The sequence below is a fragment of the Pipistrellus kuhlii genome, unplaced genomic scaffold, assembly GCF_014108245.1.
Source record: "Pipistrellus kuhlii isolate mPipKuh1 unplaced genomic scaffold, mPipKuh1.p scaffold_m20_p_20, whole genome shotgun sequence".
Lineage (NCBI taxonomy): Eukaryota > Metazoa > Chordata > Mammalia > Chiroptera > Vespertilionidae > Pipistrellus > Pipistrellus kuhlii.
In genome coordinates, this window is record NW_023425516.1 from 15,045,269 (window position 1) to 15,067,055 (window position 21,787).

General features: G+C 44.1%; 2 protein-coding genes across 5 annotated transcripts in view; one reads left to right on the forward strand and one right to left on the reverse strand.

Annotated features, from left to right (window-relative positions):
• IFT81 (intraflagellar transport 81) overlaps positions 1-21,787 on the forward strand; it is a 162,606-nt gene that overhangs the window by 60,273 nt on the left and 80,546 nt on the right. The gene's annotated exons all lie outside the window — the stretch shown is intronic.
• P2RX7 (purinergic receptor P2X 7) overlaps positions 1-21,787 on the reverse strand; it is a 36,366-nt gene that overhangs the window by 3,268 nt on the left and 11,311 nt on the right. For both annotated transcript variants that reach the window (XM_036449306.2, XM_036449307.2), the window contains exons 2-12: positions 21,001-21,169; positions 19,862-19,930; positions 15,768-15,840; positions 13,429-13,525; positions 10,115-10,195; positions 9,389-9,518; positions 8,774-8,910; positions 5,490-5,580; positions 3,737-3,802; positions 3,500-3,649; positions 1,304-1,405 (exon numbers count right to left, since the gene is read on the reverse strand). In XM_036449306.2, coding sequence (XP_036305199.1) covers positions 1,304-1,405; positions 3,500-3,649; positions 3,737-3,802; positions 5,490-5,580; positions 8,774-8,910; positions 9,389-9,518; positions 10,115-10,195; positions 13,429-13,525; positions 15,768-15,840; positions 19,862-19,930; positions 21,001-21,169 — 1,165 coding nt within the window. The remainder of the gene's footprint in view (positions 1-1,303; positions 1,406-3,499; positions 3,650-3,736; positions 3,803-5,489; positions 5,581-8,773; positions 8,911-9,388; positions 9,519-10,114; positions 10,196-13,428; positions 13,526-15,767; positions 15,841-19,861; positions 19,931-21,000; positions 21,170-21,787) is intronic.

A 21,787-nucleotide genomic window follows, 5' to 3' on the forward strand; every position in this document is an offset into this window, starting at 1 on the left:
GGCTCTAAAATGGTTCTAAATGCTGCTATTTACTTTACAGGGTTGATTACATGTGTTTATGACTGTGATGTTGGGTTTTAATGCACATAAAATATTTTAGGACACTATTTGTTTCAGAATCTTTTTTTCTTCATTTCCCTTCTCTAAAAACTGGTGCGTCTTATGGTCCGGAGCGTCTTATGGTCCGAAAAATACGGTACTTGATGATTCTTCTGCATGAAAGCAGGGTCCCTGTCTGTTTTGTTTATTGTCATATCCCCAATGCCTCGGCCAGTACCCAGCACAAGTAGTCAGTAATTGTTTGTTGACTGAGCTCCTCTCCTTTCCCACCAGGCTCCCTCTACTGGAGAATCCCTTTGTTGTGCTCTAAGAGAAATTGTCATAATTGACATCATTTATAAATGTCTACTCTTTGTGACATATACCTTCATTCACCTGACAAAGAAAGTCTGAGTCAAGTACTTTAAAAGTGAATAAGTTCTCATATATGAATGTTCACAGCAGTACATCCTGGTTGCAGACATTTTAGCCTCCAGAACTTTGAAACAGGCCATTTCTGTTGTTTTTTAAGCTACTTAGTTTGCGGTAATTTATTACAGCAGCCATAGAAAACTAATACATTAGTGAAGATGTCCGACAGCCTGAACTGCTGAGGAGAGCGTGAATTAGAACACCCACTTAGAGAAGTGTTTAGTAGTAACTCCTAAAGCTGAATGTATGCCCTATGTTTAGGTGCCTATGTTTCCCATGGCAGCATCATTGGCACGAACCCCAAAGGGAAACTACTCAAATTTATCCATCAACATGAGGAAGGGCAGATAAACTGCATGTTTATAAAATAGAAATTATACAACGAGAATGAACTATTGCTATATGCAAAGTCATGGATGACTCTCATAAAAATAATGTTGAGTGAAAGAACCTAGGCGCTCAATAGAATATATGCTATAGGATTCAAATTTTATAAAATTCTGGAAGAGGTAACCACCTGAAACCAATATAATTTTGAATTACAACTGTAATTGAAAAGTAAAAACAATATTTTTTAATTCTAGAAGAGGTAAAACTAACCGTTGGAATAAGACAATGGCTTTGGGGGTGGGTAGTGATAGGGTAGAGACATCAACGGGACTTCTGTGAGTGATATTCACTTTTTTTCATCTGGGTGCTGGTTGCATGTGTTTACTTCGTTAAAATTCAAGTATGATCTTTACAAATTTCTATATGTGTTCATATTTAATAGTAAGTTTTCTTTGAGAGAGGGGGGGGGGAGAGAGAGAGAAGACTAAATGTTTTAACTTACTGGGATTTCTTTGCCTTTGACATCTTGCAGACTTCTCCCAAGTAGCTGCTTGTCCACCATCCTAATGTGGAATTCATCCACAAAGGACACATATTTTAATGTCTAGGGAAAGAAGGTTAAAAATTTTACTTCTTTTTTTCATATAGAATAATTAAGAACTGCAAACTTGGACATATCTAAGTCCCATTTAGCAAATAGCAAACTCTTAAACAAGTTAACCAAGAACTCTTGCTAACCAAGAATGAATGATTTCTGAGTCTAAAGGTGAATCCGAACTGGAACTCCATGCCCTATGTAAAATTTCTTTATTATGTTTCCTCAATTTAGGCTACTGGAGATTGACTATCTTCAGAAAATTATACTGTTACAATTTAAATTATTTATATTTCCATTACGTTTCATTCTATCTTGGGCCTTTAGTGATTATATCTATATCCTATATAATAAAAGCCTAATATGCAAATTGACCAAACAGCAGAACATTCGGTCGCTATGACATGCACTGACCACCAAGTGGCCGACGCTCAATGTAAGAGCTGCCCCCAGCCCACAGACCCTAGGCTAGCCAAGGCGGGTGCCAGTGGGGGCCCCCCAATTGCCCCGACAGTTGCCCCACAGATCAGCCCTGATTGCCCGCCAGGCCTAGGGATCCTACCCATGCATGAATTTTGTGCACCAGGACTCTAGTATATTTATAAAATTGATTTCAGAAAGGAAGGGAGAAGGATAGAAACATCAGTGATGAAAGAGAATCATCGATTGGCTGCCTCTGAATGCCCCACACTGGAATCAAGCCTGCAATCCAGGCATGTGTCCTGAACAGGAATTGAACCATCACCTCCTGGTTCATAGGTTGACACTCAACCACCGAACCATGCCAGCTGGGCAGTAGTGATTACTTTTAGTTTCAGTGATGAATTTTTTATATAAAATTGTATATGCATATACAATGGACAGTGAATTGAGCATTCAGCGGCAGGAATAGGACTGGGGTGTCCTTGGATGAGGGAAAGACAAAGAAACCCTCTAATATTTTAAATATCCAGAGATTTCTTATTGGTTGGGAGGAAATCAGGGAGTCAAGTGTAGAGGACCTGCTGAGTAAAGTCCAAATTAAACAACCAAAACAGTCCAAATGAGCTAAAGTTCCCTTTGACTAGTCCCCATCCCAGGCTTCTTTCCAGAAGGAATCATTATCCCTTTTTGTTCGTTCAATGCCTTTCTGTAATTTTATATATAACCCCCCACATATAGAGGTGTGTGTGTATAATACATGTAGAACTATATAAAATATACAAAAATATATAGAATATATGTGTTTATGCATATCTATACATGTCTAAAATACACAGAATTAGTTTAAGTATTGTTCTGTAGTTTACTTTTTACCTCTCAACAAAATGTCTTGGATATTTGAAAGTACCTAAAACATAGTGGTTGTGAACATAGGTTCTGGAATTAGCTTGCCTAAGTTGCAATTTCAGCTTTACCACTTACAAATTATGTAACTCTCCTGTGCCTCAATTTTCTCATCTGTAGAAAGGAATAATAGTGTCATCTATCTATGAGGTTGTTGTGCAGAATCAGTGAGCTAATACACACACACACACACATATATATATATGGCACATTGAAGTGCTATATAAGTGTTGGCTGTTATTTTTACCTACTTCATTCTTTTAAACGGGCACCCGGCATTCCTTGCTATGGATTTAACCTAGTTTCATGCACTGTTCACGGATTGGACATTTGGATAGAAGTTCTTTCTTCAGCGACTTGTGCTGCGGCGGACACCTACACTATACTCCCTGGGTGCTCATGTAAATGTGTTTAGGTAACTGTGGAGAAGTGGAAATGCCAGGCTGTGCAGTATGTCCCATTTAAATGTTATTATACACTGCCAGGTGGTTCCCCGAAGTCATTACACGATTGTTTTTGGCTGTACCCATTTAATAAGTCTGATAAAATGGACAAGTCCCGGAATATAAAATTTGTTCTCCCTCTGTCTTGCCTCTCTTTGTTTCTATCCTTCCCTAAGACAAAAGGCTTCATCTGAGAAATGGTGGAGTGGGGTCGTGTCCAGAGGCTTGTCCACCCTAGGATCACACCGGTGGATCTGGCCTTAGTTTTGCACATTTCTCAGTGAGCTAACGGACACCCCAGCATTTTGGTGTCTGTAGACACAGTGAGACTTACCGACTTTGGCTCCACAACGGTCTCGTACTTCTTCTTGTAGTAATACTCATTGACTGCGCAGCCTTGACAGCACTTGCAATAGGGATAAATATGGGATTGACAGGATGTACTCGAGTAAGTGTTGATGAGAAAGTCAATGAACACAGTGGCCTGGGAAGAACCCCAACAAATGCTGTGTTAGTGTAACTTCCTTTTGCCAAAGCATTTTCATGCAGCTTGGGAAAGAGAAAGCCTTACCAAACCAAAGTAGGAGAGGGTTGAGCCAATGTACACGATCAGTGTGATAATGTCAAATTTTCCTCCCTGCAAGCAGAGCAAAAGGTTACATGGCTGAAATTCTGTGCAGTGCTCTTTTCTCTAACATGTCAGCGTTCATTCCAGCAGAGGAGGGGTCTGCCTCTGTGATTCTGATAAATGCATCCAGCGTGTTCACGGCAACAGAGACTCAGAGACTGAGAACAGGACTCTCACTTGTCCTGTTTCTATCTTTCAAGATGTGCTTGAAGACATGAATGTTTTAAGCAAAGAAGCACTGGAACCCACACACTGCGAGGAGAACCACTGAAGGTTGTTTCTTCATGCAAGGCGAGGGTTTCAGGAAAGGTTTACCTCAAAGTGGCTTGAATTTGCTTTGGAATCAAAGGGAAGGAATGTCTGAACAAGGTCCTCCCTTAGGTTCTTGTGGTTCTTATTTTCCATGGGCTTTCTACTCTCTCAGCTATATCTGATTGATTCTCATGCTTCTTAGCACCTTGCTGCATAAACAGTGTGCTGTTGGACAAGGTATTGTGGGCATCTGTTGAGTTTTACATGCCCAGCATCCCCACCTTCCTTCTTCTGGAGACAGCATCCCAGTTTTCCTGTGGAGAACTATATCTGTCCATTCTCAGTGTAGACAAGGGACAATTCCATAATGTATTTTTTGTCTGACCTGCGAGCTGGACAGTGGCTAGAACAGATTGCTTACCCCAGTCCCCCTCCCTTAGAGACTGACCACAGTCTGTTCATTCTGACGTAAATCAGCACCCCTCCCTGCCTCCTGCTACCTTCTGGTTCCTGGAACGGGCTGTCATCCTGACCTCATCAAGCATGTAAAGTAATTTCCCTGGGAGCTGGCAGCATTCATGTATTAGTACCAGTGACTATTCCTTTTTGCCCTATAGAGTTAGGTGGCTCAGAGGGCCATTTCATCTTGCAACTGCCCACGATGCTCCTTATATGTGTTTCCCTGAAAAAACTCTTTTACCAGACAGGAGTGAGCTGCCCCTTTCTTCAGTCTTTCTCTACCTCCAGAGGTAGATTTCCAGTCCCAGAGCCTATCCCTGGGTCTGTGTGTACTAACACTTGCTCCATGTAGCCATGGGAAGGGGCTGGCTCAGAGCTGGTCCAACAGCAGCCATTGAGAGTATGGCGTGATCCTAGTCACAGTGATTAGTTGAGGTTGCTAAACTGGTGAGGTATAAGGTGACAGCAAGGGATGATGCTAAAACAGAGGGGTCAGATGTAAGTGATGGAGGGAGGCAGATTCGTGATGATGATGTTTGATCATCTGGATCCAGCCATGCCTGAAGCCTGTAATGGCTCTTGGACCTTTCATTTATGTGAACTAAAAAACAAAATAAAATAAATTTTAAGGAAGCCTTTTTTTCCCTAAACCACTTTTAAATTGTTGGATTCTGTACTAACTACTGTACTTTGCAGAAGGATTTATTTCTCCTCTTTTTTTAAGCATCAGAAAATTTTTAAAGTTGAATATTATATATTTTATATATTTTTCTCCCTATCTCCCTCTTGTACTCAACAGATGACTGTTCATGGACAGGACCCCAAAGACATCCCCCCCCCCTTATCCCACATGTGAGATGCACAGTGCCAGCTAATGACTACCATCAAGACATTCATCTCTTGGGGCACTACAGTGATCATTAGAACATGGTCTAGGAATGCCAGTGCCAGTGCCTGGGGCCCAGTGCCTGGGGCAGATACTTACGTCGCCAAAAACCAGGATGTCAAAACGGATCCCAAAGACTTTTATTAGAGTTCGTTTTTCAACATTGTTTTCCTGATAGTACTTGGCGTATCTGTAGGAGGAAAAGGATCCCGCTTATAAAAGATCTATCTGAAAGTGCCGGTACTTTATGAAAAGAAAAACCAAAACAATAGCTGGTCTAGTCTTCCCTGTCCATCTTCTAGCTTCGTGGTGGTCGGCAAAGGGAACACAATCCAAACCCATGAATCGCTTCCCCACATCGCCTCCTCTGCTTCCACTGCCCCTGGTATCACAGAGTGGTGAAAAGTCTGCTAATTTTGTTTAAGATGAAAAGGAACAACTTTTAACCAACAACATAAGCAAAAAGCAGAGATATTAAAACAAAAACACACAGAACCTTAAAGCTATCTGATTATTCCTTAAGAGGGAAAAATAGGTTTTCTAGAACAAAGTGTTGGGGCTGAATCTTAGATACTAATCCCTGGGCTGGGGACAGGTACCTCAGCAATCTGTTCTAACCCTCTTGTCTTCGATTCTGTAGGTGTCTATTTGGCAGTGTTATCACAGGGCCAAACTAACAGCTGAAGTTGTTTACATCTCCCCTGCAGTCCAGCTTTTACAAGTGCATGAAAACCATGTTGGAAACTCTCCAGCCAATCCCAACCTCATATCCCCCACCACTCTTTTTGACCCAATTCTCACACATTCACCCAATATTTTTGCTGCCTTCCATCACCCAGGGCCAAGTACCAGACAACCAGAGACCCCTGGACCCTAGAGCCCACATCACTCAGACTAGTCAGTTCTAAGCTGTTCCCCAGCCCTGCCTTGTCTTTCCCAGGACAAACACAATAAAGGTCCTGGGCCCTGCTTTCCCCTCCCTGTTCCTTCCTGACCAAACCTGGTGCTCCCTCCTGTGGCCATGTGTGGCATAGCATGCCCCCTCCTTTTTGGAAATGTAGTAATCAAATAATTTCAATGGTATTCACCTCTCCTTGTCATCAAGTCTTGTAGATTAAGACCCAGTTGCAAATCAGCGTCACCCCAAATATGCATTTCTCACCAGTGCCACAGTCAGGAAAAGGGGTGTGTTTTATTTTTCAGGAACAATTAGGGAGGCGTAAACCTCAGGCCTCAAGAAACTTTTCAAAATCTGTCCCTCCCCCCGTTTGCCTTTCAGGGGGTGTTTTAGGTAACAGTATATGCTTCCTTTCTGAGTTACTCATTCACAATCTATTTACAGGTGTGGGGAGAAAAGACAACAGAAGACAGGTGCTCTGCCAGAATACAGTATAGAACATCTGAAACTTTGGGGGTGTTTTTTTTTTAACTCTCAAAATCTGACATTGGGATCAGTTAGGCATTTTTAGGCACTTTAATGTGTTTCCAGCTGAAGGGGTTTCAGTATCTCTGGCTGTTCTCATTCCGTGGCGGTTTTCTTCTCTTGCTTTATCGAGTGGCTTGTGTTCTAGCACACAAAGCAAGCATGCATCACCACTCTGTGCCCTGCAGTTGCATTGTCCCTCTATGCAAGTTGGTTTGACTGGGAAGATTAATATCCTACAATATAAATACTTGAATTTCTGCTTCTAAGGTCTTGAGAGAATGATTCTCAAACTGAGGGCAAGAATCACTTGGGAAGTGTGTTCAAAGGCAGATTCCTGGGCCTCATGCCCAAAGGATGGTTTCAGAAGGTCTGAGATGTTTCCAGGAATCTGTTTTCAGGAGGTTCTGGGAAATAGTAGGCCCTGGCCAAGGATGTCTTCTTTTTAAATATCTATTTTATTGATTTTAGAGAGAAAGGAAGGGAGAAAAATAGAGATAAAAACATCAATGAGAGAGAAACATCAATTGGCTGTCTCCTACAGGCCCCCTACTGGCAATTGAACTGGTGACCTCTTGGTTCATGGGTTGACCCTCAATCACTGAGCCACACTGGCCAGCCACAAGGATGTTTTTTGCACACTGTAATGGGTTGAACAGTCTCACCCAGAAAGATACCTAGCCCCTGTACCTCTGAAGTGGAGTCTGCAGATGTAATTAAGAACCTCAAGATGTGATCAGCCTGGATTTAGTGTGGCCCTAAATCCAATGACAAGAGAAAGGAGAGGGAGAGTTGAAACAAACACAGAGGAGAAGGCCAATCCCACGGAGGCAGGTATTGCAATGATGCAACCATAGGTCAAGGAATACCTAGAGCCAGCAGACGCTGGAAGAGTCAGGGAAGGACCCTCTCCTGGAGACTTCTTAGTGAGTTTGTCTCTCCTAACACCTTAATTTGGGGCTTCTGGCTTCCAGACTGGGAGAGAATACATTTCCGTTGTTAAAGCCACCAGGTTTGTTGGTCATGTGTTGCAGCAGGCCCAGGAACTAAAACACACACACACCCATTGTCAATGAGAGAAGTATCCGGCGTTCTGTGTACGTCTGCCCTAGCTACACGTCCTGAACATCAGCTCACCTAGGACTTTTGCCATGGACATCTTTTGGTAAAAGACAAAAATTCTGAAATGTGACCAACCTCTTCAAATTCCTATGTTTTAGAAAGTTACATATTTTTTCATCTACCTCCTATACCGGTAACCTGGAATTGCCTCCTCTTTTGTGTGGCTGTTTGAAAAGAACTTAAACATTACCCATCAGATCTGGACAGTTTATTTCTGGCCAGAGATTTCTTCTGATGCTCATTCCAGACAACAAATGTTTTAACACTGTGTTCTAAAGTAATATTAATATTATAACAGTCTCAGTTCTTCAGAAAGCTCAGATCACTCCAGGAGCTAATGTTCTTAGGCTTAGCTGAGTGACTTGAAGGACATTTGCTAACATCTGGTTGGTACATTGCTAAGGAAACAGCCTGTGAGGGCAGCGGGGGGTTGGGGGTGGGGGATGGACCACTGATCCCATCTTCTCTTCTTGCTAATGGCCACAAGTCTATTCAGTAGAGCAGCAGGGGATGATCAAAACGTTACCTAAGCGCAGAAATGGTCAATAAAACATTTAAAAAAATATATGTTCTTAGCAGAAGAACTTCACGATGGAGCCTGAGTCAATATCAGGAGCCCACCACCCTCACCCCAAAACACAAAGAAATGCAAGATAAAGTCATTTTAAAGTCCTATAAATATATTGCTGAGCTCAAAACAAAGAACGGCATTTTCTAGGTGCTAAAGATAAGTTGGGGCTGAAGCCATGAGACACCCCTAGAGGTACCAGGACCAGATCTGTATCTGCCAGGCCTCTAGGGAGCCGAGGGGAGCCAGTCTGATCTCAAGCACTGTTACCTGAAGTTATAGCCAGGGTACAAAGACTCATTGGTTGTCTTGTCGTCAAGGCGCCGGAAACTGTATTTTGGACGGCAGCGATGGAACCAACTGTCCAGGTTGCAGTCCCAGTAGATCTCAATGCCCATGATTCCCCCCTGAGGAAGACAACAAGAAGCTAGCTCTAAGTCCTGCTGGGACATCTCCCTGCCGAGCGATGATCACTGAAGGAAAGGACTTACTTGCTTCTTCAGCCACCCCATCCTCAATCCAAGGTGACCGTTTTCTCTTGTACTTCTTCCTTTCTACAAACATACTAGTATTCTGAGCACTGACCATCATGTTTCATTGAATCTGACTTCACTGAATCTTAAGACACTATTGCTCAATAAGGATATGTGCCTGCAACCAAGGTACATGCCCTTGTCCGGAATCAAACCCGGGACCCTTCAGTCCCCAAGCTGACGCTCTATCCATTGAGCCAAACTGGTTTTGACAATGGATGGATTTACTAAATGCTCAATAAAGGGAACCATATTATTAAGACCCAATGGCTCAGCACCTTGGCCATTTGACATCTTCCATTCTCCTGACACAACTTCCCCACAAACCTCACGGTACGAAGGCACCACCAACCTTAATTGCCACTTCTGAAAAGTCTTCTCCTGTTTCTCGGAAGATATCTCCTAGTCGGAAAATAGGACACTGTGGATTCTGAGTCTTGTGAAAGGTGCAACTGATGTTTAAATCTGGCAAGATGTTTCTCCTGCACATAATGAAAAGCAAACAAACACCTCCATTGAAAGCATGCATAGGAATGAGCCATTGTGGTGACTGGGCTCCATGAGGGCCACCAGTGGTCCTCACCTCTGTGTATTTATAACCCTGTGTAGTCATAGTAGCAGGATTGGTCTGTGACCAGTAGCATATGGCAGAAGTGATGGTGTGTCACTTCCAAGGTTAGGTTATAAAAGACGGCGGCTTCCATCTTGGTTACTGTCTTGCTTACTTTCTCTCTGTCTCTCTTGGATCATTTGCTCTGGGGAAAGCCGGTGGCTGTGTCCTAAGAACTCTTAGGCAGTGCCAGGGGGAGGCCCACCCACATGCTGGGGAACTGAGCCCTCCTGCCAACAACCTCATGAGTAGCTTGGATTCTCCAGTCCCAGTCAAGCCTGGAGTGACTCCAGCCTCATTGACAGCTCAGCCTGAGAGGCCTCGAGCCAGAACCACTCAGGCAAGTCTTTCCCAGATTCCCAGTCCACAGAAACTGGTAATAGATGTTTGTTGTTTTAAGCTTCTAACTCTGAGTAATTTGTCGCACAGCAGTAGATAACAATATGACCAGACACTCGGGGCACTTACGTGGTGTAATTGTGGCCAGGGAAGTCGATATTATTCTTGATGAGCACAGTGAAGTTTTCAGCATTGTTCAAGAGCGCAGGCCTGAGTGAGAGACATGCCACAATGGAGATCAATTGTGGGACAGAGGGAGGCTGTGGGCCAGTGGGACCAGCACTTCCGGTCTCTTGCTTGGGTCATTGCAATGAGTGAAGAGAAATGCAATCTAGTTGGCAAAAACGTTCTAAAAGTCTCCAGCTTCTCCAGTAAAAATTTCTTCCTTCTTATTGGGAGATGAGACCCCATGGCAGTTCTCACAGTCTGATATAATTATGTTTGCTGATTGGTGTGCTGAAAAAGCAATCCACTCTTCAGGAAAAAACAACAAAAAGCTCTGATATGTAACATTTACTGATTATTGTGGTATAATACTCTCACCATGTCTGATTTCAGGCTACCAATGGGACATCATTGAACTTGGAGTTTGGAAGGGATGTGCATAATTGGCTCAGACGAGGTACAAGCCAACTCCATCATACCCCCTTAAATCTTTCCTAAAAGGCTGGTGTTCCTGAAGGGCTGGGACCATAATTTTCTTATCTTGACTTCCCCATCCTTTAGCACAGGGCCACACACGTAGTTGATTCTGTCAGTCATTCTCGTAGAGGAATACTGCATGAGTTAGAGGAGCCCAAATTCTAGACTGCAGGAAGGTCTACACACCATCCTTCTATCTATTTATTTGGCAAGTAATTATTGGACTGAGCATGAGACTGGGTGTTGGGGATATAGTGATAAACAAGATAGTTAAGGTTTTTGTACTTATGCAGTTAACAGTCTCTTAAAGATAGAGAGAACTGGCTGTGGAATAAAAAGGTGCAGCTGGGCCCTAGCTGGTTTGGCTTAGTGGATAGAGTGCCAGCCTGCAGACCAAAGGGTCCCGAGTTTGATTCCAGTCAAGGGCACCATACCTTGGTTGCAGGCTCCTCCTCTGCCCGGGCCCTGGTCACAGTGTGTGTTTGTGGGAGGCAACCAATCAATATGTCTCTCTCACATCGATATTTCTGTCTTTCCCTCTCTCTTCCACTCTCTCTAAAAATCAATGGAAAAATATCTTTGGGTGAGGAGTAAAAAAAAAGTACAGCTGGTATGCTGTTACCTGCATGCCTAAGTAGTCAGAATATATATATATATATATATATATATATATATATATATATATATATATATATATATATATGGGGGTAGTATCAGGAAAGGATGGAGAAAATTGGAAGAGGGCACCAAGAACAATTGGCTTTTTATTCCAGGATTTGCAGAGCCCAACTTTGGCTTTGTTTGGGACTAGAGGCCCAGTGCATGAAAATTCATGCACTGGAGGGGGTCCCTCAGCCCAGCCTGTCCCCTCTCACAGTCTGGGAGCCCTCAGGGGCAGGAGGCGACCCGGCAATCAGGGAAAGGTGATGCCCTCTTCACACCTCTGCTGCTGCCACTGCTGGCAGCCCAAGCCTTGGCTGGCCCTGGTTACCTGAGCCTGAGATGGCCCTGGGCGGCTGGGAAGCTGCCATCTGAGGCTTGTCTGTGCCTCGGGCTGGCCCTAGTGGTTGGGCCACCAACATCCGAGGCTTGCTTTTGCCTTGGGCATCTGCTGGGCAGTTGCCATCTGAGGCTTAACTTCTCCTCAGGCCGGCCATGGATGGCTTGAGATTGAGGGCAGGTCTGGCTGCACCATGTGCCTGCTTCCCCCCTGGCTGGGCTGAAAGGACTGGAGTACTCTGGCAGGGCTGAGGGGACTGGGCACTGCCATCTGTGGTTATGGGCGCTACTATCTTTGTGATAGCATGATGGTCAATTTGCATATTCCCTATTTATTAGGTAGGATATAGTTATAAAGAACAGTCTAATTTTTGCCTGTTCAGCATCTATTCCCCCTCTGTCAGTAACCCTTCAATTCTCTCCATTTGGGTAAGTCAGGTCTCTTCCACTCTCAGCTCAGAGGGCTGGGTGGGATGAGTCCATATTCTCCTCATCCCTACAGCTCCTGGAGTGTGCAAGTGACCCAGAGCTGCCAGACAGTATAATCCAATCTCCTTGGCCACAGTGATAAGTTCAGATTGTCATGTGACTTGGGCCAGTGAGAACATTCCAAGGCTTTTGTAGGAACTATTGGGGTGGGGGATGGCGGAAGTAATTTTCTTTTGAAGTGTTAGTCATAAGGAGAGTAAAAACCTGGAGTTCCCCCACACCACAGCGTGAAGAGAGCTAAAATGGAAGAAAGAATAACTTCCGGGGAGGAAGAGAGAGAATCTTGATGACATCATTTGAAGCCTGTAACAAGTTTTACTTGAAGCCATACTTCTGGACTTCTCATGGTCAGGAGTCAAAAACACAGCAAAAAAGTTACACTCTTTTTCTGAAGCCAGTTTAAATTGTGTATCTGTCACTTGCACAAAAGAAAATCTTATTTATGACAAATGCCTGCAATGTGCTGGATCATATGCCTTTAGAACATTCTAGATCTCATGCTTCCTAGGCAACACTCTATTTAGAATCAGAAGACTATAGGATCCTGAAACTTTAAGGATCAAAGCCCTTTATTCCTCTCTCATGATACTTAACAGTTTTCTACCTTGAATTACAACTCTGCAACATATCTACCTCTTCTATTAGATTGCAAGAGCCTTATCTGAGTCATTTTGTATTTTACAAAAAATTTAGCACAGCCTCACCTGACCAGTATTGCTCAGTGGTTGAGCGTCGACCTATGAACCAGGAGGTCATGGTTTGATTTCCAGATTGAGGGCTCAATCCCCAGTGTGGGGTGTGCTGGAGGCAGCTGATTAATGATTCTCTCTCATCATTGATATTTCTATCTTACCCTCTCTCTTTTCTCTCTGAAATCAATAAAAATGTATTTTGGGGAAAATTTAGTACAGCCTCTTGTATATAGTTACACATGAAATGAATATCTAACAACTACTACATGGTCATAGATGTGTTGAAGGAATGAATGATTACATGAATCATTTTAGTCATTCTAGAACCTATGCTCCTATGACATATGAGGAAACAAGTTCAAGAACTTGCTTGCCCAAGGTCATGTAGAATTGCAGCAGCAGCTTGGAGATGCATGGTATTTATCTGGTGAATGAATTGGTGGCAGATCCAGGACTAAAAACCATGGACAACCAAGAGGCCCCTTGCCTTGAACCGGGATGACCTGGCTGTAGGTTAATGTTCCTGAGCAATTCCTTCTTTGATAATGAATCTTCCTTGACCTAGAAATGAACCTGAGTGGTGCCATTAACTGATTGAGGGTAAGACAGGTTGACACTTACCTGGGGGGTTCTTCCGATGCCTCGGTGGGACACCAGGCAGAGACTTCACAGGTCCTGATTGTCTGATTGTACACTACACACCTTCCAGTCTGGATTCCTGCGGGGTTAATGGTCACAGAAGCACATGTGTGAAAGAACATGGGAGGACACTCTCAATCCAAGCAAGTATCAGTTTCAGCTCAAGCAGTTTCAGTTTCCATGAAACCACAAGCTTATTAAGCTGACCAAGCAACACATCGAACGGTAGAAAGAACATAAAAGACCATGGATGCTGTTGGCTTGTTTGACTTCTTTGAAAGAAAGTTGTCTGAGAGGGAAGCCTGACAGGGTGTATTCTCTCAACTGGGAAAATGGACTAAACTTGGCTTCTTATTTGGCATGTGAATCCCTCGTGGAATGTATAGCATGCGTCAGGGAGGTGCAAAGTCACAGAATAAACATGGCACATCTTGCCCTAACCGGGTTGGCTCAGTGGATGGAGCATCAGCCTGCAGACTGAAGGGTCCCAGGTTCAATTCCGGTCAAGGGCATGTACCTTGGTTGTGGGCACATCTCAGTTGGGAGTGTGCAGGAGGCAGCTGATTGATGTTTCTCATCAACTCTCTATCCCTCCTCCTCCCTCTCTGTCAAAATTCAATAAAATATATTAAACAAATGGCACATCTTGCCTTGGTCGGTGGTTCAGTGGTTAGAGCATCAACCAGTGCACTAAAGGGTTGTGGGTTTGATTCCCAGTCAAGGGCACATACCTGGCTTGTAGGTTCAATTTCCAGGTGTGTTCAGAGGGCAACCGATTGATGTGTCTCTTTCATATTGATGTTTCTTTCTCCCTCCCTCTGTCCCTCCCTGACTCCCTTCCACTTTCTAAAAATCAATGGAAAAATATCCTCAGATGAGGATTCAAAACAAAATAACAACAATAACAAAAACCCCATGGCACAGCTTCCTGGAGCACCAGGGTCAGTTAAAGATTCCTGAGGGCAGAGTTAAATAGCAAGTAATGTTAAAATGAGCTCTATACCAACTCAGACACACATGTATCATGAAATAATAATGCAACATTCATAGGCCCTTGGTGTGTGTTTTATAACCACTGATATTTTTCTTTTTATTTTATTTATTTATTTATTTATTTATTTATTTATTTATTTATTTTTTACAGAGAGGCAGGGAGAGGAAGAGAGAGTTAGAAATATGGATGAGAGAAAAACATCAATCAGCTGCCTCCTGCACACCTCCCACTGGGGATGTGCCCGCAACCAATGTAATGCCCTTGAATGAAATCGAACCTGGGACCCTTGAGTCCACAGGCCAATGCTCTATCCACTGGGCCAAACCGGTTAGGGCTCTTTTATGTTTGATTCCGGTCAAGGGCACATGCCTGGGTTGAGGCTGGATCCCCAGTATCTAGTGCCCCTTTGTCATGTGCCTTTTCAGTTAAAACAGGAAACATGGAGCCTGGCCTACATAGCTCAGTGGTTGGGCATTGACCTATGGAGCGTTGACCTATGGAGCGTTGACCTATGACCAGGAGGTCAGGGTTGGATTCTTGGTCAGAGCACAAGCTTCGGTTGTGAGTTCAATCCCCAGTGTGGGGCGTGCAGGAGGCAGTGGATCAATGATTTCTCTAATCATTGATGTTTCTATCTCTCTCTTCCTCTCAGAAATCAATTAAAATATATATTCAAAACAAAACAAAATAGGAGAAGGAAATTCTTCAGGTTAATTCGTGTATGGTCCCGAGGTGTCGTAGTGGTACAAGTTCAAGCTCCTCAACCTTTGTGGAAATTCAAGTCAGAAAGCTTAGAATACTTAGATGATGCTATATAAGCCATTTGATTTTCCCATCAGGTGAACCCTGAAGGTGCTAATTTTGCAAGGTTTTTTTTTTTTTTTTAATATATTTTATTGTTTTTGTACAGAGAGGAAGGGAGAGAGATAGAGAGCTAGAAACATCGATGAGAGAGAGTCATCGATCAGCTGCCTCTTGCACACCCCTCACTGGAGATATGCCCGCAACCAAGGCACATGCCCTTGACCAGAATCGAACCCGGGTCCCTTCAGTCCCCAAGCCGACGCTCTATCCACTGAGCCAAACCGGTTTTGGCAAATTTTGCAAGGTTTTTAAGAGCTCCCCTCCTCCCTGGGGAATTAACATCACATTCACATCAACAGCTCATCCTATGAGGACACAGCAAAGGCACTGAGCAGACATAGACCCACTCATGGTCTGCTGAGGGTGAAAGCAGCTTAGAGCCAGAGTTAAAGATCTCAACTTCAGAACTCTGTGAAAGTCACCAGATGCCAGACCATTCATCCCCAAAAGAGACAGAACGTACCTTTGCTCTGCGGGTCCAACCATCCCTTTTTACAACCCCTATCAGAGGAACAGCGTGTCCTTCGGGTAGGGTACTGCCAAGAGAAGGACAAGGAAACGAGTGAGTATCCAGTGCCCCTAAAATATGGAAAAACAGCTGTCCTGTGTCTGCACAAAAACTTGTACACAGATGGACACAGCAAGTCATAATAGCCAAAAAAAAAAAAAAAAAAGTGGAAACAAACTAAATATTCATCAACTAATGAGTGGACAGATAAAATGTAGCACATTTAGTCCTAGCTGGTTTGGCTCAGTAGATAGAGCATCGGTTTGCGGACTGAAGGGTCCCAGATTCGATTCCGGTCAAGGGCACATGCCCAGGTTGAGGCTCGATCCCCAGTGGCAGTGCAGCAGGCAGCCGATCAATGAATCTATCTCATCATTGATGTTTCTATCTCTCTCACTTTCTCCCTTCCTCTCTGAAATCAATAAAAATATTTTTTTAAAATAAAATGTAGCTAGCACCGGTTTGGTTCAGTGGATAAAAAATAAAATGTAGCACATTTGTACAGTGGAATATTATTCAACCACAAAAAATAATGAAGTGCTATTGGCTCATGCTACAACATTGGAAAACTTTGAAAACACTGTAGTAAGTGAAAGACGTTAGACACAAAAGACCACACATCGTAGGATTCATTTATGTAAAATACCCAGCATAGGCAAATCCATAGAGACAAAAAGCAGATCAGTGGTTGCCAGGGGCTGGGGAAGGGGGTATGGGGAGAGTCTGCTAATGGATATGAGGTGTCTTTTTAGGGTGATGAAAATGTTCTGAAATGGCGATAGTTACACAATGTTGTGAATGTACTAAACCACTGAATTGCACACTTTAAAATGGTGGGGTTTTTTGCCGAAACCGGTTTGGCTCAGTGGATAGAGTGTTGGTCTGAGAACTCAGGGGTCCCAGGTTCTGGTCAAGGGCATGTACATTGGTTGCGGGCACATTCCCGGTTGGGGTTGTGCAAGAAGCAACTGGTCGATGTCTCTCTCTCATCGATATTTCTAGCTCTCTATCCTTCTCCCTTCCTCTCTGTGAAAAATCAGTAAAATATGTTAATAAAGAAAGAAAGAAAAAAAGAAAGAAAGAAAGAGAAAAAAAGAAAGAAAATGGCGGTTTTGCCTGGCCGGGATGGCAAAAATCTATCTATGAACCAGGAGGTCATGGTTGGATTCCCGGTCAGGGCATATGCCTGGTTTATGGGCTCAATCCTCAGTGTGGGGCATGCAGGAAGCAGCCAATCAATTGATGGTTTTTCTCTCTCTCCCTCTCCCTTCCTCTCTGAAATCAATAGAAATATATTTAAAAAATAAAATAAAATGGTGGGTTTTGTGGTATATGAATTATATCTCAATAAAAACTAAAAAAATATGGGGGAGATAATAGATCAACCGAAGGACTTGCATAGATGCATATAAGTACAACCAATGGACACATAACTCGGGGGAGGGAGGGTATATATGGGAGAGGGGGCAATGGTAAGATATGTACACAGATAATAATTTAAAAAATAATAAAATAAATAAAAAAGGAAAGCAAAGCTGCTTTAGAACCATCTTGAGTGTTATATGACAGAGAAATAAAGATGTATTCTTTTTTTTAAAATATATTTTATTGATTTTGTACAGAGAGGAAGGGAGAGAGATAGACAGTTAGAAACATTGATGAGAGAGAGTCATCGACCAGCTGCCTCTTGCACATCCCCTACTGGGGATATGCCCGCAACCAAGGTACATGCCCTTGACCGGAATCGAACCCGGGACCCTTCAGTCCCCAAGCTGACGCCCTATCCATTGAGCCAAACCAGTTTCGGCTAAAGATGTATTCTGATGAAAAAAAAAAAAAAAAAAAAAAAAGCTAAAAATAAATAAAAGTCTAAAACGGGGAAGTCAGGGCAGCCTGGGGCCAGTGGCAGGGACAGCCCTCAGTGTGCAGAGCCAGAGGCCTGGTCCAACCAGCTCTGTGGCTGCAGAACTGAATGAAGCAAATTAAGGCTCAGCAGTAAATGTGGAAATAAGGGGCGCCAGCCGACCCTGTCTCCTGGCCTGAGAAAACGAGGTCTCCGGACTGATAGCGGAGGACAGAAGAAGGAAAAGAGAAATGTGATTACTTGGCTTCTGTATTCAACTTCCCATTTCCTCGGGAGCAGGTTCACTAGCCAGTCTTAGGGAGAGCAGGATGTGACACAGCCGCCAAGAAAATCGCCGCTGCTCATTATCTCCTGTGCAGTGCGGGGCTTTTATGGAGATTCAGCAGGGCCTCTGCACCAATGTCTAGCTGCATGACACTGGTCAAGTCATTGCACCTCTCTCAGCCTCAGTTTCCTCCTCTGTAAAAGGGGGGTGAACAGGTCTGCCTGAAGTGGTTGCTGTGAAGATGAGATGAGCATTATTGATACAGATCCAAGGGAATGTTTGCCTGGTTCCAGGTTTAGGTGGACACGACGGCGAAGACTGTCATAGGAGAGAACACATCTACCCCGAGCTCTCAGACACTCAGACCTTGTCACCTGTGTGGGCTGATGAGCAAGATCCACAGGCAAGGCTGGTCCTCCCACAGGCAGGAGACCTGCTCCATAGCATCCCAGTGCTGCGCCCCTAGGTGCTGGGATGATCCCTGCACAGGCATTACCTGAGTGGGCAATGGCAGGAGGGTGCAAGTAACATGTAATATCTGGTAACACATTGTTCTAGATAAACTTACCAGAATAGCTAGTTATACTCTTAAAGAACAGAGGGCAGGACTGGGAAGGAGCAGAATAGGACAAATATATATATATTTAATGCATAAGATTTTTTCTTTGGTTTTTAATCATTATAATGTAACACATAGAATATAGCCATGTATCAGTAAATACTTTTTTTTTCCAATTTTTAAAAATATATTTTTTGATTTTTTTTACAGAGAAGAAGAGTGAGGGATAGAGAGTTAGAAACATTGATGAGAATCATCCATCAGCTGCCTCTTGCACACCCCCTGCTGGGGATGTGCCTGCAACCAAGGTACATGCCCTTGACTGGAATCAAACCTGAGACCTTTCAGTCCGAAGGCCGATGCTCTATCCACTGAGCCAAACCAGTTTCGGCTCAATTTTTTTTTAATTACTTTTTTTTAAAATCCTCACTTGAGGATATTTTTCCATTGATTTTTAGAGAGAGTGGGAAAGACAGAGAGAAATATCGATGTGAGAGAAACACATCGATTGGTTGCCTCCTGCAACAGAGGTACATACCCTTGACCAGAATGGAACCTGGGACTCTTTAGTCTGCAGACCAACGCTCTATCCACTGAGCTGAACCAGCAAAGGCAGGACAAATACATTTTGATAGGGAAGAAAATTTTCCAGAGAGAGGTAGGGGAAGGTCAAGAGTCTGGAGAGGGCAAAGTCAAGTTGGAAAAGACTGCATGGGTGGTGCTGGTGGGGAGACAGGTAGCATTTATCTGATGCAGACTGAAAGGCTAGGAAGGGAGTTGATAACAAACAAGAAAAAAGAAGTATGGAGACAAGGCAAAGGTGAGCTGTGTGACAATGTTCACAGACAGACAGTTCCCAGGGATTCTTAGTAGGGAAAGCTGTCTCAGAGAACACCTGAGTTCTAAGCAGCACTCTGATAGCAGCAAGCTGGGCGACCTAGGGGAGGGCACTTAACCTCTCTGATCAGAGTCTGACCTGTAAAATGGGGATGGGAATGCCATTACCCTCCGAAATTTGTGAGGCTCCACTGAAATGTGAAATGCCGCACAAATGCCAACGGTCAGTGTGCTCAGGAGCCTTGCGGGAGGGAGCAACAGAGGAAGCTGGCCTCTCGCCTGCACAGGTGCCTGGTCCCTGAGCTGGAGACGGGATGGGCAAAGATGGGTGGCTCCAGAGAGAGAGAGAACTGCAGTGTCTTCTGACACTGCCCAGACCCACACTCAACAAAGGAGGCTCAGGAATGTTTGCCAGCTGGAAGACATATCAGATCTCAATTCCCATATTCCCCTGCCCTTTCTCTTGCCTGTGTCTCCTCCAGAACTCTTATCGCCAGTCTAACTGCTCTGGGTCCCTTCCTTACCTCTGGACACAACCCCCGCACCTGGCCCTTTGTCTTGAGAAAGTTTGTCATCACAAAGAAGGAATTCCCCTGCGGAGAAAAGGAGAGAAGTTCAATGCAAAGCCTTTGAGAACAGAACTGTTTAATCTTAATTATCCAGCTTGTTTCCACTCTGCTAAACTTCAGTGTGGAAATCAGGGGCCGAGAGCAAACCTGGAACTACACGGAGGGCTTAATATCAAAGCCGGATGAGCCACCCTGCTGAGCCGAGAGAGCAGAGGCACATGGAAACTGATTGAGGATTCCTTTCCCATCCCAGCTTCCCAGGAAAAACCCATTAAATTGAAACTCAAGAGGCCTGGGGAGGCAGAACTGGGGGCATTTGGTGGCTTCATCAGACTGCTGTTCAGATTATCTAGGACTTTAATAAAAGGGCAATAGGGCATGCCACCATCTGGGAAATAGCAGGAGAATCTAATGACCCACTGTTAGCAACAAACAGATAGCAGCTTAGGTTTTACGGTTTTGCAAAGCTGTCCAGCTCCCAGAGGCCCTTTTGTCTCTCCCATCCCCCATCTGTTCTTGAGTCACCTTTGACTTCTCCATTTTGGCAATTCTAATTTCACTTTCTTTTCTAATTTAGGCAGCTGGATGCCCCTTCTGTATGGTTCACACCCTTTATTTGTTTGTCCTTTGTATCCTTCCTTAAACCCCCAAGAATATTTTCCTGGAGACATGTTGTTGACAAAGTGCCACACAAACAATACAGCAGGGCTGGTCCTCTCCAGGCAGGGAGTTCTTTGTCCTTCTCAATCTAGGCAGACCTTGCTGACTCCCTGGCCCTGCTCCTAAAGAGCAGTGTGCAACTCAAAGTGTGAGTGAATCCAGTCGTGTTTAAATGCACCAGGACACACAACTATTTTAAGAAGCCCTGGAGGACTTGATAAAGCTAAGAGTCATCTCCTTTGAGCTGTTAGATCTGATCCAGTTTTGCAATTTTTAGGTTTTCTCCGTTGGTATTTTCACAGAGCTTTTTAAATAGGGCCAGTCTTTTCTGGAGTAAGGCTCTAGGTCCCAGGGCTGGCGGCAGGGGCAAGGGCACGAGGCTCTGGTGACAATGAGCAGGGATTCGTCCTGGGAGGATGCTGACCAGTGCTCACCTGCAAGGGGAAGGTGTAATCTGCCGGGTCGAAGACACTGAGCCCTTCCTCCTTCTTTCCGTTCTCCAGAATCTCCTCTCTCACCTCCGCTATGCCTTTCACCTTGGTGTGCACAGAGCTGATGAGAGACTCTTTCCGCTGATACAGCTTGTCACACACCAGAGCAAAGCTGAGTGGGGGACACAGAAAAGCATCAGTGGTTTTTTTCAGGGAGGCCCAATGCCGTGGTTTTGGATGGAGGCTGCCTCCGTTCCAATCCTAGCTTTGCTAGGGAACTTTGGGATAACGACTTGCCTTGTCTGCGATTCATTTTCCTCATGTATAAGATGGGAAGAATGGTTATACCTACCTCATAGGTGTTAGGTCTGATCAAATAATCGAATGGATATTCCCTCCCCTGGGAAACTGACCTTTAGATCACAATCAACATTCCTTTTTGCTTAGATCACATTCCATTTGCCGAGACCAGTAACTTTCCCCTCCAGATTTGCCCAGGATCTGGACCTGCCCAAAGAATTCACGGCTTAAAAAGCCTAAAGTCCTTTAAAATCTTTGACTCCCCACCCCTGGGTGCTGGCACTGTTTTGGGGGTTAGCCATCTGGTTCCTAGGTGACCTAATACATTCATAACTCCTTACCCCTTTCAACCTCATCCGTTCCTCCTTCAGCGACCCTAACAGAGGGGTTGTTGATGAATTATGCGTGCAAATTCCACACAGTGAGCGCTGGCTACATGGAAACTATCAGCCCAGTGCCAGCCTCTAATATTGCCTAATATAGGCCCTAA